At 47.0% G+C, this 15975-nt stretch overlaps 1 protein-coding gene across 1 annotated transcript in view; it reads left to right on the forward strand.

Moving 5' to 3' along the window:
* LOC139416507 (SH3 and multiple ankyrin repeat domains protein 2-like) overlaps positions 1 to 15975 on the forward strand; it is a 131232-nt gene that overhangs the window by 48560 nt on the left and 66697 nt on the right. Inside the window, exon 13 of the mRNA XM_071165193.1 lies at positions 15089 to 15170. Within this exon, the coding sequence (XP_071021294.1) occupies positions 15089 to 15170 (82 nt within the window). The remainder of the gene's footprint in view (positions 1 to 15088; positions 15171 to 15975) is intronic.

Genomic DNA, 15975 nt, shown 5'->3' on the forward strand with positions numbered 1-15975 from the left:
CAATTTCATCAGCTGTCCAGGTGGCTTGTCACAGACGGTCCTGCAAGTCAAGAAGCTGGATGTGAAGGTCCTGGGCTAGCGTGGTTAGATGTGGTCTTTGGTTGTGAGGCAGATTGGATGTACTACTAAATTCTCTAAAATGATGTTTTGCCAGCAGCTTGTGGTAGAGAAATTAATATAAAATTATCTGGCAACAGCTCTGGTTGCCAGTTGCACTCCCCCCTAAAACTTGAGAAATCTGTGGCATTGTATTGTGTGACAAATCCGCACATTTTAGATTGGCCTTTTATTGTCCCAAGCACAAAGTGCACCTGTGTAATGATCATGCTGTTTAATCAGCTTGATATGCCACACCTGTCAGGTGGATGGATTATTTTGGCAAAGGAGAAATGCTCACTAACAGGGATGTAAACAAATGTGTGCATATGCAACATTTCTGGGATCTTTTATTTCAGCTCGTGAAACATGGGACCAACACTTTACATGTTACGTTCAGATTTTTATTTTGTTTATTTGTGAATCCTGAAAGACCTACTTGCTGTACTCAGTGACTGGACAGAGTCACAATGACTCAATCAGTACATTTTGACCGAATCTGTGAATTATAGCAGTCCGTGCTACTGTACAAATGCAGTTTGTGAAGGATATGATAATTCACTATTTGACAATGCAATGTCGATGAGGCTATAATTAGCAGGTACTTTTCATCCAGTCTTGTCCTCACAAATACGTCTGTTTTCATACACCTGAAGGGAAGATAAAGCACAGAGGATTTCAGACATTGTTATTGCTCGAGGTCAATAATTACTACCGAAGGACCATCTGAATATTATAGTAGTGGCTACCTGTGCTTCTGTTTGGTTACTAACATCATGCAGTCGTACCAGCATCATGAACCCTTTACTGTAACACTCATGTACATTCCTGATTGATATATTGCCATGGAAACGTCCTCTGTACACTGTACAAGCCCGGTTGCTAAGGAGTGGGCCTTGGCAAGATTTTTTTCTCTCTCTCTTTTTGTACAATTTTTTTCTCTCTCTCATTCTCTCTCTGCACTAAGAACGGAGCTTACGGATTTTGTCATTACCAGATAGAGTTGTTCTCTTCATGTCTATGGACATGGTTATGGGCTCTATATATTCACATACCGGGATTGGTCAAACTTTCTGGGGATGTTGACGAAAGGCTTTCTAACCTGAGGACTAGAGGTGGAGAGGTGAGGTATCCTGACTTAGGACGGGGACTTGAAGGTGGAGGTGTGAGCGTTTCTGGGAAGCACTCCATTTCAGGAGAGGACAGAAGGGGGCAAATGGAAGAGACTGCCAAATCCAGGAAGAAGGTTCATTTTGGAGGTACAGCACTGTGTGAGTGTTGGGGGGGGGGGGGGGGGGGGGGATTGAAGCGAGGACCATATCTAGCTGGTAGTCAGTCTGGTTGTAAACATTGTTTGAAATGTTTTCAGGGATCCTAACGGAAAGTGTTTTACCTGGAAGGGAGAAAGGCATATGTAGGTGGTATTTCTGTTAGTTATTTTCAGTGTTTTTAGTTGGAAGTGTGTGTGTGTGTTTATTACGTGGACAATGGATTGGGTAAATTCTATTCTCAAGTTGAGTATAGTGCTGCTTATATAAAGGAGGCGGAAGAATTCGTAATGGTAAATTATAGTGATTTTAATGCGCTGTACTGTATGTTCCTTTACTGTATGGCCTTACTGTACATGTATGCATTCATCTTCCTCAGTTGAAGTAATTCAAAGGATGTAGACATCTGATTACACCCAACATATACAGTACAGTTCAGCACTGATGTTGAATCTATTCAGGGCCTAATCTTTTCCACGGTGCTAGTTTTCTATTCCAAATACATAGTATCCTTGGCCTGTGTCAGTATCCATTTGAAACGCAGGAGTCAGGTTGGAGCCTCTGTGGATTTACCAAGCTAGCCACTGACTGTGCTATGCTAGGCTAGGCTAGCTACAGTGCCCCCATGGTGATGTGATTTAGTGTCAGCAGCTGTCAGAACAGTGCACGCTCTCGTCAAGTAGTCTTTTTTAATTCTGCTCTCCGTGTGTTAAGGAGAGGAGGCAAGTGAGGGAGGGAGAGAGAGAGAGAGAGGTGTGTTTGCACTCTAGAGAACAGCAGCAGCATTGAGAGGGAGACAGAATGAGAGATGGTGGGTACAGAACATACACTACAGTGCCTTGCGAAAGTATTCGGCCCCTTTGAACTTTGCGACCTTTTGCCACATTTCAGGCTTCAAACAAAGATATAAAACTGTATTTTTTTGTGAAGAATCAACAACAAGTGGGACACAATCATGAAGTGGAACGACATTTATTGGATATTTCAAACTTTTTTAACAAATCAAAAACTGAAAAATTGGGCGTGCAAAATTATTCAGCCCCCTTAAGTTAATATTTTGTAGCGCCACCTTTTGCTGCGATTACAGCTGTAAGTCGCTTGGGGTATGTCTCTATCAGTTTTTCACATCGAGAGACTGAATTTTTTCTGGCCCTTCCTTGGACACTGTGCTATCTAACCTCCAAACGAGCTTAGATGCCATACAACACTCCTTCCGTGGCCTCCAACTGCTCTTAAACGCTAGTAAAACCAAATGCATGCTTTTCAACTTTCGCTGCCTGCACCCGCACGCCCGACTAGCATCACCACCCTGGATGGTTCCGACCTAGAATATGTGGACATCTATAAGTACCTAGGTGTCTGGCTAGACTGTAAACTCTCCTTCCAGACTCATATCAAACATCTCCAATCCAAAATCAAATCTAGAATCGGCTTTCTATTTCGCAACAAAGCCTCCTTCACTCACGCCGCCAAACTTACCCTAGTAAAACTGACTATCCTACCGATCCTCGACTTTGGCGATGTCATCTACAAAATAGCTTCCAATACTCTACTCAGCAAACTGGATGCAGTTTATCACAGTGCCATCCGTTTTGTTACTAAATCACCTTATACCACCCACCACTGCGACCTGTATGCTCTAGTCGGCTGTCCCTCGCTACATATTCGTCGCCAGACCCACTGGCTCCAGGTCATCTACAAGTCCATGCTAGGTAAAGCTCCGCCTTATCTCAGTTCACTGGTCACAATGGCAACACCCACCCGTAGCACGCACTCCAGCAGGTGTATCTCACTGATCATCCCTAAAGCCAACACCTCATTTGGCCGCCTTTCCTTCCAGTTCTCTGCTGCCTGTGACTGGAACGGATTGCAAAAATCGTTGAAGTTGGATACTTTTATCTCCCTCACCAACTTTAAACATCTGCTATCTGAGCAGCTAACCGATCGCTGCAGCTGTACATAGTCCATCAGTAAATAGCCCACCCAATTTACCTACCTCATCCCCATACTGTTTTTATTTATTTACTTTTCTGCTCTTTTGCACACCAGTATCTCTACCTGCACATGACCATGTGATAATTTATCACTCCAGTGTTAATCTGCTAAATTCTAATTATTCGCCTACCTCCTCTATATTGCACACAATATATATAGACTCTTTTTTCTTTTTTTTTCTACTGTGTTATTGACTTGTTTATTGTTTACTCCATGTGTGACTCTGTGTTGTTGTCTGTTCACACTGCTATGCTTTATCTTGGCCAGGTCGCAGGTGTAAATGAGAACTTGTTCTCTACTAGCCTACCTGGTTAAATAAAGGTGAAATAAAATAAAATCCTCAATGATTTTATTAATGTGCATGTATGGCTTTTAAGTTTTATGTGTGCTTGTTTTTTAAAATGGTCGAATTAATAAACTAAACTAAACTCCGCCATTGGACGCTGGAGCAGTGGATACGTGTTCTCTCGAGTGATGAATCACGCATCACGATCTGGCAGTTCAGCGGATTAATCAAAGTTTAGCGGATGCCAGGAGAACGATACCTGCCCGAATGCATAGTGCCAACTGTAAAGTTTGGTGGAGATGGAATAATGGCCCAGGGCTGTTTTTCATGGTTAAGGCTAGGCCCCTTAGTTCCAGGGAAGTGAAATCTTTAAGCTTCAGCATACAATGACACTCCAGACGATTCTGTGCTTCCAACTTTGTGGCAAAGGTTTGGGGAAGGCCCTTTCCTGTTTCAGCATGACAATGCCCTCGTGCACAAAGCGAGGTCCATACAGAAATGGTTTGTCGAGATCAGTGTGGAAGAACTTGACTGACCTTCACAGAGCCCTGACCTCAACCCCATCGAACACCTTTGGGATGAATTGGAACGACGACTGCGAGCCAGGCCTTATCGTTCAACATCAGTGCCCAACCTCACTAATGTTCCTGTGTCCCAGCAGCGATGTTCCAACATCAAGTGGAAAGCCTTCCTAGAAGAATGGAGGCTGTTATAGCAGCAAAGGGGGGGACCAACTCCATATTAATGCCCATGATTTTGGAATGAGATGTTCGACGGGCAGGTGTCCACATACTTTTGGTCATGAAGTGTATATCACTGACAGGTTGTAGTGTACCATTTGGGGATGCAGAAAGAGAGACACGGGGGGCTGCTGTACAGCACAACACTGACAGGGGCTTTGTTCTCAATGGCACTCTATTCCATATATAGTGCAGTACTTTTAACCAGAGCACTATGTAGTGCACTATAAAGGGAATAGGTTGCTATTTGGGACATAGCCAGAGCAACACCACTGACAGGGTGTTTCATTAGTACTGTGGATGGCTGGGGGATTTAACCTGTGCTAAAAAGGTGCTTTACACGTCTATCTCATTGCCATGGTGTGCATAGCCTACAATCTGGGCGTATCTCAGAATATATTAGCTTGGCAGTTTTATATCTGAGCCTTAAAATTTGAACTTAAAATTTTAACTAAAGATGGTGATTTAAGCCGTGATGTACATTTCAGATGTCTATGAGATTTAAAATAGTGGACTTTCATGAAAAAGCAGATGGGATGACCTACAGTGGGATAGTGTACTTTCTAGAAGAGGCCTTGAATAGGGTAATGCTCACATCACATGTTATCTACATGGGTGATACGTGCACATAATATAAGTCATATAACTCACCCTGCTATCAAAGAGGCTGTGCTTAGAAAAGAAATCAGTGACTATGACAACGAGGAAGTAGGTTGGAGGGGAAAGTGTTGAGTCCCACGCAGCCCAGCTTCTGACAACTGATATCATCACATATCAACATAGAGAACCTACAGAACAATGCCAAAATAACACTCACTGTGGTCTTCAACAACATCTTCAACATCTCCACATCCTTTGAATTAATTATCCTAGTTTCTAAAGGCTTTTGGATGGCTATCGGACAGCTAAATGTTTTCTGTTTTAAAAGGGCCTTTTGGTTTTACATTGGCTTATTGTTGTTATTATATGTCTATATTTAGAGTTCATCTTTTGTCAAATACTGAATATTTGGTGGTGTTTATTGCAATTAGGAAAGGGTGTTCTTAGGAAAGGCTATACAGTATGTGCACTATACAACTTGGATTGTATCCAGTGTTAATTATTCTCTGTGCTATCCCTAACACACACACACTGTAATGGGTGCGTGCCGGTGGCAGGGAAGTCAGGAGAACGAACTTGGTATAAACAGAGTCATTTAATAAGTGCTCACAAAACTCAGAAAACCAAAATATACAAAATTATAAAAGTAGGTACAAAACCCGTCGCACACGAGAACATAACTAGCACATACCATACAATCAAACAATCACAGTCAAGGACATGGGGGGAAACAGAGGGTTAAATACACAACATGTAATTGACAGGATTGGAACCAGGTGTGAAGGAAGACAAGACAAAACAATTGGAAAATGAAAAATGGATCAGCGATGGTTAGAAGGTCGGTGACATCGAACACCGCCCGAACAAGGAGAGGGACCGACTTCAGCAGCGAGTCGACACCGACCTCAGGGACGACCCGGAGGGCGAGGCGCAGGGCGATCCGGATGGAGACGGTGGAACTCTCGCAGCATTGAAGGATCCAACACATCCTCCACCGGAACCCAGCATCTCTCCTCTGGACCATACCCCTAACAGTCCACAAGGTACTGAAGGCCCTTCGCCCGACATCTCGAATCCAGTATGGAATGAACGGAGTACGACGGGGCGGAGGAACATCCAGCACCTTAGTATTGCGGAGGAACCTCCATCACCTTAGTCTCCAGGAGCGGGTCACTCACCACCGGCATGAGGAGAGACACTTGGAACGAGGGGTTAATGCGGTAATCGCAGGGAAGCTGTAACCTGTAACAAACCTCGTTCACTCTCCTCAGGACTAAATGGCCCCACAAACCGCGGACCCAGCTTCCGGCAGGGCAGGTGGAGGGGCAGGTTTCGGGTCGAGAGCCAGACCCGGTCCCCCGGTGCGAACACCGGGGCCTCACTTCGGTGAAGGTCTGCGCCAACTTTCTGGCGCAGCACGGCGCGCTGATGTCTCCTCCGTGCGCCGGAACCAGTCGTCCACTGCAGGAGCCTCGGTCTGACTCTGATGCCAAGGAGCCAGAACCGGCTGATACCCCAATACACACTGGAAGGGAGAGAGATTAGTGGAGGGGTGGCGGAGCGAGTTCTGGGCCATCTCTGCCCAGGGCACGAACGCTGCCCACTCCCCTGGCCGGTCCTGGCAATAAGACCTCAGAAACCTACCCACATCCTGGTTAACTCTCTTCACATGCCCCTTACTCTCGGGGTGAAAACCTGAGGTAAAGGCTGACCGAGACCCCCAGACCATCCATGAATGCCCTCCAGACCCTCGACATGAACTGGGGACCCCGATCAGACACTATATCCTCAGGTACCCGTAGTGCCGGAAGACGTGTGTAACCAGGGCCTCCGCAGTCTGTAGGGCCATAGGGAGACCGGGCAAAGGGAGGAGATGACAAGACTTAGAAAAACGATCCACAATGACCAGGATCGTGGTGTTACTCTGTGAATGATCAAATCAAATCACATTTTATTTGTCACATACACATGGTTAGCAGATGTTAATGCGAGTGTAGCGAAATGCTTGTGCTTCCAGTTCCGACAATGCAGTAATAACCAATGAGTAATCTAACCTAACAATTTCACAACAACTACCTTACACACACAAGTGTAAAGGGATGAAAGGGATGAAGATATGTACATAAAGATATATGAATGAGTGATGGTACAGAACGGCATAGGCAAGATGCAGTAGATTGTATCGAGTACTGTATAAACATATAAGATGAGTAATGTAGGGTATGTAAACATATAAAAGTGGCATTGTTTAAAGTGGCTAGTGATACATGTATTACATAAAGATGGCAAGATGCAGTAGATGGTATAGAGTACAGTATATACATATGAGATGAGTAATGTAGGGTATGTAAACATTATATTAAGTGGCATTGTTTAAAGTGGCTGGTGATACATTTTTTACATCAATTTTTCCAATATTAAAGTGGCTGGAGTTGAGTCAGTGTGTTGGCAGCAGCCACTCAATATTAGTGGTGGCTGTTTAACAGTCTGATGCCCTTGAGATAGAAGCTATTTTTCAGTCTCTCGGTCCCAGCTTTGATGCACCTGTACTGACCTCACCTTCTGGATGATAGCGGGGTGAACAGGCAGTGGCTCGGGTGATTGTTGTCCTTGATGATCTTTATGGCCTTCCTGTGACATCGGGTGGTGTAGGTGTCCTGGAGGGCAGGTAGTTTGCCCCTGGTGATGCGTTGTGCAGACCTCATTACCCTCTGGAGAGCCTTACGGTTGTGGGCGGAGCAGTTGCCATACCAGGCGGTGATAAAGCCCGACAGGATGCTCTCAATTGTACATCTGTAAAAGTTTGTGAGTGCTTTTGGTGTCAAGACAAATTTCTTCAGCCTCCTGAGGTTGAAGAGGCGCTGCTGCGCCTTCTTCACCACGCGGTCTATGTGGGTGGGCCAATTCCGTTTGTCCGTGATGTGTACGCCGAGGAACTTAAAATTTACTACCCTCTCCACTACTGTCCCGTCAATGTGGATAGGGGGGTGCTCCCTCTGCTGTTTCCTGAAGTCCACAATCATCTCCTTTGTTTTGTTGACGTTGAGTGTGAGGTTATTTTCCTGACACCACACTCCGAGGGCCCTGACCTCCTCCCTGTAGGCCGTCTCGTCGTTGTTGGTAATCAAGCCTACCACTGTAGTGTCGTCTGCAAACTTGATGATTTGAGTTGGAGGCGTGCATGGCCACGCAGTCGTGAGTGAACAGGGAGTACAGGAGAGGGCTCAGAACGCACCCTTGTGGGGCCCCAGTGTTGAGGATCAGCGGGGTGGAGATGTTGTTACCTACCCTCACCACCTGGGGGCGGCCCGTCAGGAAGTCCAGTACCCAGTTGCACATTGCGGGGTCGAGACCTAGGGTCTCGGGCTTGATGACGAGTTTGGAGGGTACTATTGTGTTAAATGCTGAGCTGTAGTCGATGAACAACATTCTCACATAGGTATTCATCTTGTCCAGATGGGTTAGGGCAGTGTGCAGTGTGGTTGCGATTGCGTTGTCTATGGACCTATTGGGGGGTAAGCAAATTGGAGTGGGTCTAGGGTGTCAGGTAGGGTGGAGGTGATATGGTCCTTGACTAGTCTCTCAAAGCACTTCATGATGACGGAAATCAGTGCTACTGGGCGGTAGTCGTTTAGCTCAGTTACCTTAGCTTTCGTGGGAACAGGAACAACGGTGGCCCTCTTGAAGCATGTGGGAACAGCAGACTGGGATAAGGATTGATTGAATATGTCCGTAAACACACCAGCCAGCTGGTCTGCGCATGCTCTGAGGACGCGGCTGGGGATGCCGTCTGGGTTTGCAGCCTTGCGAGGGTTAACACGTTTAAATGTTTTACTCACGTCGGCTGCAATGAAGAAGAGTCCGCAGGTTTTGGTAGCGGGCCGTGTCAGTGGCAATGTATTGTCCTCCAAGCGACCAAAGAATGTGTTTAGTCTGTCTGGGAGCAAGACATCCTGGTCCGCGACGGGGCGGGTTTTATTTTGAAATCCGTGATTGACTGTAGACCCTGCCACATACCTCTTGTGTCTGAGCCGTTGAATTGTGACTCTACTTTGTCTCTATACTGACACTTAGCTTGTTTGATTGCCTTGCGGAGGGAATAGCTGCACTGTTTGTTTTCGGTCATGTTTCCGGTCACCTTGCCCTGGATTAAAGCAGTGGTTCGCGCTTTCAGTTTTGCGTGAATGCTGCCATCAATCCACGGTTTCTGGTTTGGGAATGTTTTAATAGTTGCTGTGGGTACGACATTGCCAATGCACTTGCTAATATACTCGCTCACGAATCAGCGTATTCATCAATGTTGCTGTTTGACGCAATGCGGAACATATCCTAATCCACGTGATCGAAGCAATCTTGAAGCGTGGAATCAGATTGGTCGGACCAGCGTTGAACAGACCTGAGCGCGGGAGCTTCCTGTTTTAGTCTCTGTATATAGGCAGGGAGCAACAAAATGGAGTCGTGGTCAGCTTTTCCGAAAGGAGGGCGGGCGAGGGCCCTGTATGCGTTGCGGAAGTTAGAATAACAATGATCCCGGGTTTTACCAGCCCTGGTAGCACAATCGATATGCTGATAGAATTTAGGGAGTCAGATTAGCCTTGTTAAAATCCCCAGCTACAATGAATGCAGACTCAGGATATGTGGTTTCCAGTTTACATAGTCAAATAAAGTCCGTTCAGGGCCATCGATGTGTCTGCTTGGGGGGGAATATATGCGGCTGTGATTATAATCAAAGACAATTCTCTTGGTAGATAATGCGGTTGACATTTGATTGTGAGGAATTCTAAGTCAGGTGAACAGAAGGACTTGAGTTCCTGTATGTTGTTATGATCACACCATGCCTCGTTAATCATAAGGGATACCCACCGCCCCTCTTCTTACCAGAAAGATGCTTGTTTCTGTTGGCGCGATGCGTGAAGAAACCAGCTGGCTGTACCGATAGCGTGTCTCGAGTGAGTCATGTTTCCGTGAAGCAAAGAACGTTACAGTCTCTTATGTCTCTCTGGAATGCAACCCTTGCTCGGATTTCATCAACCTTGTTGTCAAGAGACTGGAAATTGGCGAGTAGTATGCTCGGGAGCGGTGTGTGATGTGGCCGTCTCCGGAGCCTGACCAGAGGACCGCTTCGTCTGCCCCTTTTATGGCGTCGTTGTTTTGGTTCGCCGGCTGGAATCCAATCCCTTGTCCTGGGTGGTGGGCAAAACACAGGATCCGCTTTGGGAAAGTTGTATTCCTGGTCTTTATGATGGTGAGTTGACGTTGCTCTTATATCCAGTAGTTCCTACCGACTGTATGTAATCAAACCTAAGATTACCTGGGGTACCAATGTAAGAAATAACACGTAAAAAAACAAAATACTGCATAGTTTCCTAGGAACGCGAAGTGAGACGGCCATCTCTGTCGGCACCCCTGAGGAAGATCGGTCAGGAAATCTACCGACAGGTGCGACCACGGCCGTTGTGGAACGGGTAAGGGTTGTAACTTACCTATGGGCAGGTGCCTAGGAGCCTTACACTGGGCGCACACCGAGCAGCAGGAAACATAAACCCTCACATCCTTAGCCAAAGTGGGCCACCAGTACTTCCCACTAAGACAGCACACCGTCCGACCGATCCCAGGATGACCAGAGGAGGGTGACGTTTGGGCCCAATAGATCTGCCGGTCGCGGACAGCAGACAGAACGTACCGATGTCCAGCTGGACACTGGAGGGGAAGGGACTCTGCATGTAACGCCTGCTCAATGTCCGCATCCAGCTCCCACACTACCGGTGCCACCAGGCAAGAGGCCTCCTTCTTCTTCACAAAAAAGAAACTCAAGGAGGTGGGTGAAAGGGGGGACCGAATGTACCCTTGACGCAGGGATTCAGAGACATATGTTTCCATAGCCTCCATTTCCGCCTGTGAGAGGGAATACACGTGACTCCTGGGAAGTGCAGCGTCTCTATCGCACAATCGCCCCGTCGATGAGGTGGTAATTGAGTCGCCTTCTTTTTAGAGAAGGCGAGAGCCAAATCAGCATATTCAGGGGGAATACGCACGGTGGAGTCCTGGTGTGGTCTCTCCCAGTAGTAGCACCAACGGAAACCCCTAAACACCTACCTGAGCACTCTCACGACCACCCCGTGAGAGCCCTCTGTGGCCAAGAAACAGTGGGGTTATGACAAGCTAACCAGGGTAGGCCCAGCACCACGGGAGAGTCAATAAGGAAGAGACTTCTCTCCGTATGACCCCCCTGCGTCACCATGCCCAAAGGCGCGGTGACCTCCCTAATCAACCCTGACCCTAATGGTCGACTATCTAAGGCGTGAACGGGGAAGGGCACATCCACGGGAACGATGGGGATCCCTAAACTATAGGCTCTATCAATAAAATTCCCAGCCGCGCCTGAATCTACAAGCGCATTAAGTTGGGAATGCGGGGAAGACTCAGGGAACGTGATAGATACAAACATATATGCAACAGGGGGCTCTGGGTGAGAATGGTGCCGGCTCACCTGGGGTGACGCCAGAGTGCCCTGCCTGCTGCCTCGATTCCCAGAGGAACCAACCCGGCACCAACCGGCAGTGTGACCTCTGAGGCCACAGATGGTGCACGAGCGGGGATCCCCTCCAGTCTCCCTGCGCAGCGCCCTTCCCAGCTCCATGGGTATTGGAGAGGGAGTGCGGGAGGATGGAACCACCAGACACCGATCTGAACGTCCGCGAGTAGCCAGCAGGTTGTCCAGTCGGATGGACAGGTCCACCAGCTGGTCAAACGTGAGGGTGCTGTCTCTGGAGGCCAGCTCCTGACGAATGGGACGACTGTTTGAGGACGACACAACAGTGGTAGGCTTGATTACCAACAACGACGAGACGGCCTACAGGGAGGAGGTGAGGGCCCTCGGAGTGTGGTGTCAGGAAAATAACCTCACACTCAACGTCAACAAAACTAAGGAGATGATTGTGGACTTCAGGAAACAGCAGAGGGAACACCCCCCTATCCACATCGATGGGACAGTAGTGGAGAGGGTAGTAAGTTTTAAGTTCCTCGGCGTACACATCACAGACAAACTGAATTGGTCCACCCACACAGACAGCATCGTGAAGAAGGCGCAGCAGCGCCTCTTCAACCTCAGGAGGCTGAAGAAATTCGGCTTGTCACCAAAAGCACTCACAAACTTCTACAGATGCACAATCGAGAGCATCCTGTCGGGCTGTATCACCGCCTGGTATGGCAACTGCTCCGCCCACAACCGTAAGGCTCTCCAGAGGGTAGTGAGGTCTGCACAACGCATCACCAGGGGCAAACTACCTGCCCTCCAGGACACCTACACCACCCGATGTCACAGGAAGGCCATAAAGATCATCAAGGACAACAACCACCCGAGCCACTGCCTGTTCACCCCGCTATCATCCAGAAGGCGAGGTCAGTACAGGTGCATCAAAGCTGGGACCGAGAGACTGAAAAACAGCTTCTATCTCAAGGCCATCAGACTGTTAAACAGCCACCACTAACATTGAGTGGCTGCTGCCAACACACTGACTCAACTCCAGCCACTTTAATAATGGGAATTGATGGGAATTGATGTAAAATATATCACTAGCCACTTTAAACAATGCTACTTAATATAATGTTTACATACCCTACATTATACATCTCATATGTATACGTATATACTGTACTCTATATCATCTACTGCATCTTTATGTAATACATGTATCACTAGCCACTTTAAACTATGCCACTTTGTTTACATACTCATCTCATATGTATATACTGTACCCGATACCATCTACTCCATCTTGCCAATGCCACTCTGTACCATCACTCATTCATATATCTTTATGTACATATTCTTTATCCCTTTACACTTGTGTGTATAAGGTAGTAGTTTTGGAATTGTTAGTTAGATTACTTGTTGGTTATTACTGCATTGTCGGAACTAGAAGCACAAGCATTTCGCTACACTCGCATTAACATCTGCTAACCATGTGTATGTGACAAATAAATTTGATTTGATTTTAATGTCCTCGCGCAGACTGCAGTGGTAATAGTCGATCAGGGCCCTGTTGTTCCATCCAGCGCCGGCAGCCAGGGTCCTAAACTCCAGGGCGAACTCCTGGGCGCTCCTCGTCTCCTGCCTCATATGGTAGAGGCGCTCACCCGCCGATCAACCCTCGGGCGGGTGGTCGAAGACTGCCCGGAAGTGGCGGTTGAACTCCTCAAACTGGTCCAACGTCGCATCTCCCTCTCTCCACACGGCGTTGGCCCACTCCAGGGCTTTCCCGGTGAGGCACGAGACAAGGGCGGACACCCTCTCACGGCCCGATGGAGCCGGGTGGACGGTGGCCAGATAGAGGTCTAATTGCAATTAGAACCCCTGGCAGTTCGCAGACCTCCCGTCGTACTCCTGGGGCAAGGAGAGACAGATCCCACTGGGTTCAGGTGGGAAAGGGGCGCTCAGGAGAGTCCCCGGTTGTGCTGGTGAAGGTGCTGGAAGAACACCCTGTCTCTCCCAGCGGTCCATTGTCTGGACAACGCGATCCATGGCGGCGCCAAGATGGTGAAGCATAACTGCATGCTCCTGGACGCGCTCCTCCACCTCAATTGCCGGGGTACCTTCTCCTGCTGACTCCATAGTTCGGGTCGGTGATTCTGTAATGGGTGCGTGCTTGTTATAAACGGAAGTCGTTTAATAATAAGTGCTCACAAAACTCCGAAAACCAAAATATACAAAATAATAAAAGTGGGTACAAAACCCGTCGCACACCAGAACATAACTTGCACATAACATAAAATCAAACACTCACGACAAGGACATGAGGGGAAACAGAGGGTTAAATACACAACATGTAATTGATGGGATTGGAACCAGGTGTGAAGGAAGACAAGACAAAACCAATTGGAAAATGAAAAATGGATCAGCGATGGCTAGAAGGTTGGTGACGTAGACCGCGAAACACCGCCCGATCAAGGAGAGGGACCGACTTCGGCGGAAATCGTGACACACGCGCGCACACACACACACACACACACAACTTTTGTCCCCTTCTTTAATTTGCGTCAATCCACTACAGCATTTGCAGCCACTTCTTTCTAAAGCCATTACACACCTCCCTACACTGATTGTTAGGCAATATTGATCCATGCCTGGGTTCCAACATTATACCAATGACGTGCTGCTTAAGGCTACTCACAGTGGCTTGGGCTGACTGCTTGATCAGCTTGAGTACATTGAGGGTCCGGCTTATATTGCATAATTCAATTTGCTGGGAGACAGCACCTGGGAATAAAGTGCCATATGGTGCAGTGCTTGTTTCTGTGAAAGAGCCTCTATGAATCTCACTACGGCGTCTTCTATCTCTGCATGGAGTCCCAAAATGCACCCTATTACCTGAATAGTGCACTACTTTTGACCAAATCCCTATGAGGTTCGGGTGAAAAGTAGTGCACTGTGTAGTGAATAGGGCACCATTTGGGACGCGGGATCTGTTTGTTCTGAGTGGTTTGTGACACTGGCTGACTGGCTCTGTTGTGCGGTTTTGGTAGTAGCCGCCATTGAAGTGAAGCTATTTCTAGCAGTACATGTACGGGTGGGTACATGTTCTGCTTATTTTCAGGGGTTAAGAGGGCCTTCTTCAAACAATTATAAATGACGTAAGGGTCATAATGTTTGTCGGTTTTCTGCCTCAGTACTCGTACCTATTTGATTTCATAAAATGGGTTGAACACAACCGCCACATAGAATAAACATGGATAATGACCTATTGATTTGGAAGGGTTCAATGTGATAAGATATCTCTTGTATCTCTCCATAAGCTTCATTTTGAAAATTAAAAGCTGTTATATTCTGCCGCTTACTTCGAAACAGTACCGGACTCCAGTCATCCATGTTAATTTAGAGCATGAGGAGGGCAGGAAGTGATGTGATGCCTCATCCGTTGAATTGGTCACCCCTTTACACGTCACTAACTTAATGGCTTGCGTCCCAAATGGCACCCTATTATGGGCCATGGTTAAAAGTAGTGCACTATATACTGTAGGGTGCCTTTTGGAAAACAGTCATGGTCACCCCTTTAATGAATAGTTCACCCCTTTTACTGATTGTTTTGTTGTCTGTACTGCAGATGCCAGGGCAGACAGAGCTGAGAGGAGGAAGCTCTTCAGGCACTACACTGTGGGATCCTACGACAGCTTTGATGCGTCAAGGTAAGGATTGGTTTCAGGATTGGTCTTGGTTTACTTACTGTTTTTCCGAATGCCTATTCAAGGGGATGTTCAGAGGAAATTGGTGGAACCATGATACTCTACAGGGTGTGATATCTTCTTCTAAACTGCTATAGCATATGAGAAGTTTTGCAGACATTTATAGCTTCTGTGACGAAGATGCTGCTGACACATAACCCCTAATGTTTGGTGTCTGACTTCAGACTACAGATCTGAAGTAGCATCACCGGCCTTATTCAATTGTAAAGAATGGAGGAAGCAACTATGCACATACGGTAGTAAGCTATTCATCTGGGGGGGTCTTCGTCAGCCAATCCTCCCAGATGATGAGGCGAGGGGTGAATGTGAATTGTGAACTCAAGCGTATAAGGCACTTGGCTTATTTCATGTATTTTCTTTTTCGTTTGGGAATAGCACGTATGGGACATTGCATGTTACCCTTTTACCTGGCTTTCATGTGCATATTTCAGTTATTTCATTCATTCGTATCAACCGCATTCATTTTGTATGTCAGATCATCTACAGTAGTACTGCACTCTAATCTGTGGCGCCACTGATTACAGCACAAGAAAGGGCTCTGAGAGGACTCTTTGGATCCTTCTCTCTGGTAAAAAAAAAGCTTCTAAAAGGGTTCTTTGTGGGCGACAGGGTTCTACCTAGAACCGTACAGCGTTCTTCTACAGGTGCAAGTCCTAAGGACCTTTTTATTTCCAAGAGTGTACTGTGCCAAAGCCTTTTATGGCAAAGCAAACTTGTGCAAGTGGAGAACATTGAGGAGGAAATTGGC

This window comes from Oncorhynchus clarkii, chromosome 1, assembly GCF_045791955.1.
Source record: "Oncorhynchus clarkii lewisi isolate Uvic-CL-2024 chromosome 1, UVic_Ocla_1.0, whole genome shotgun sequence".
NCBI classification, from domain to species: Eukaryota; Metazoa; Chordata; class Actinopteri; order Salmoniformes; family Salmonidae; genus Oncorhynchus; species Oncorhynchus clarkii.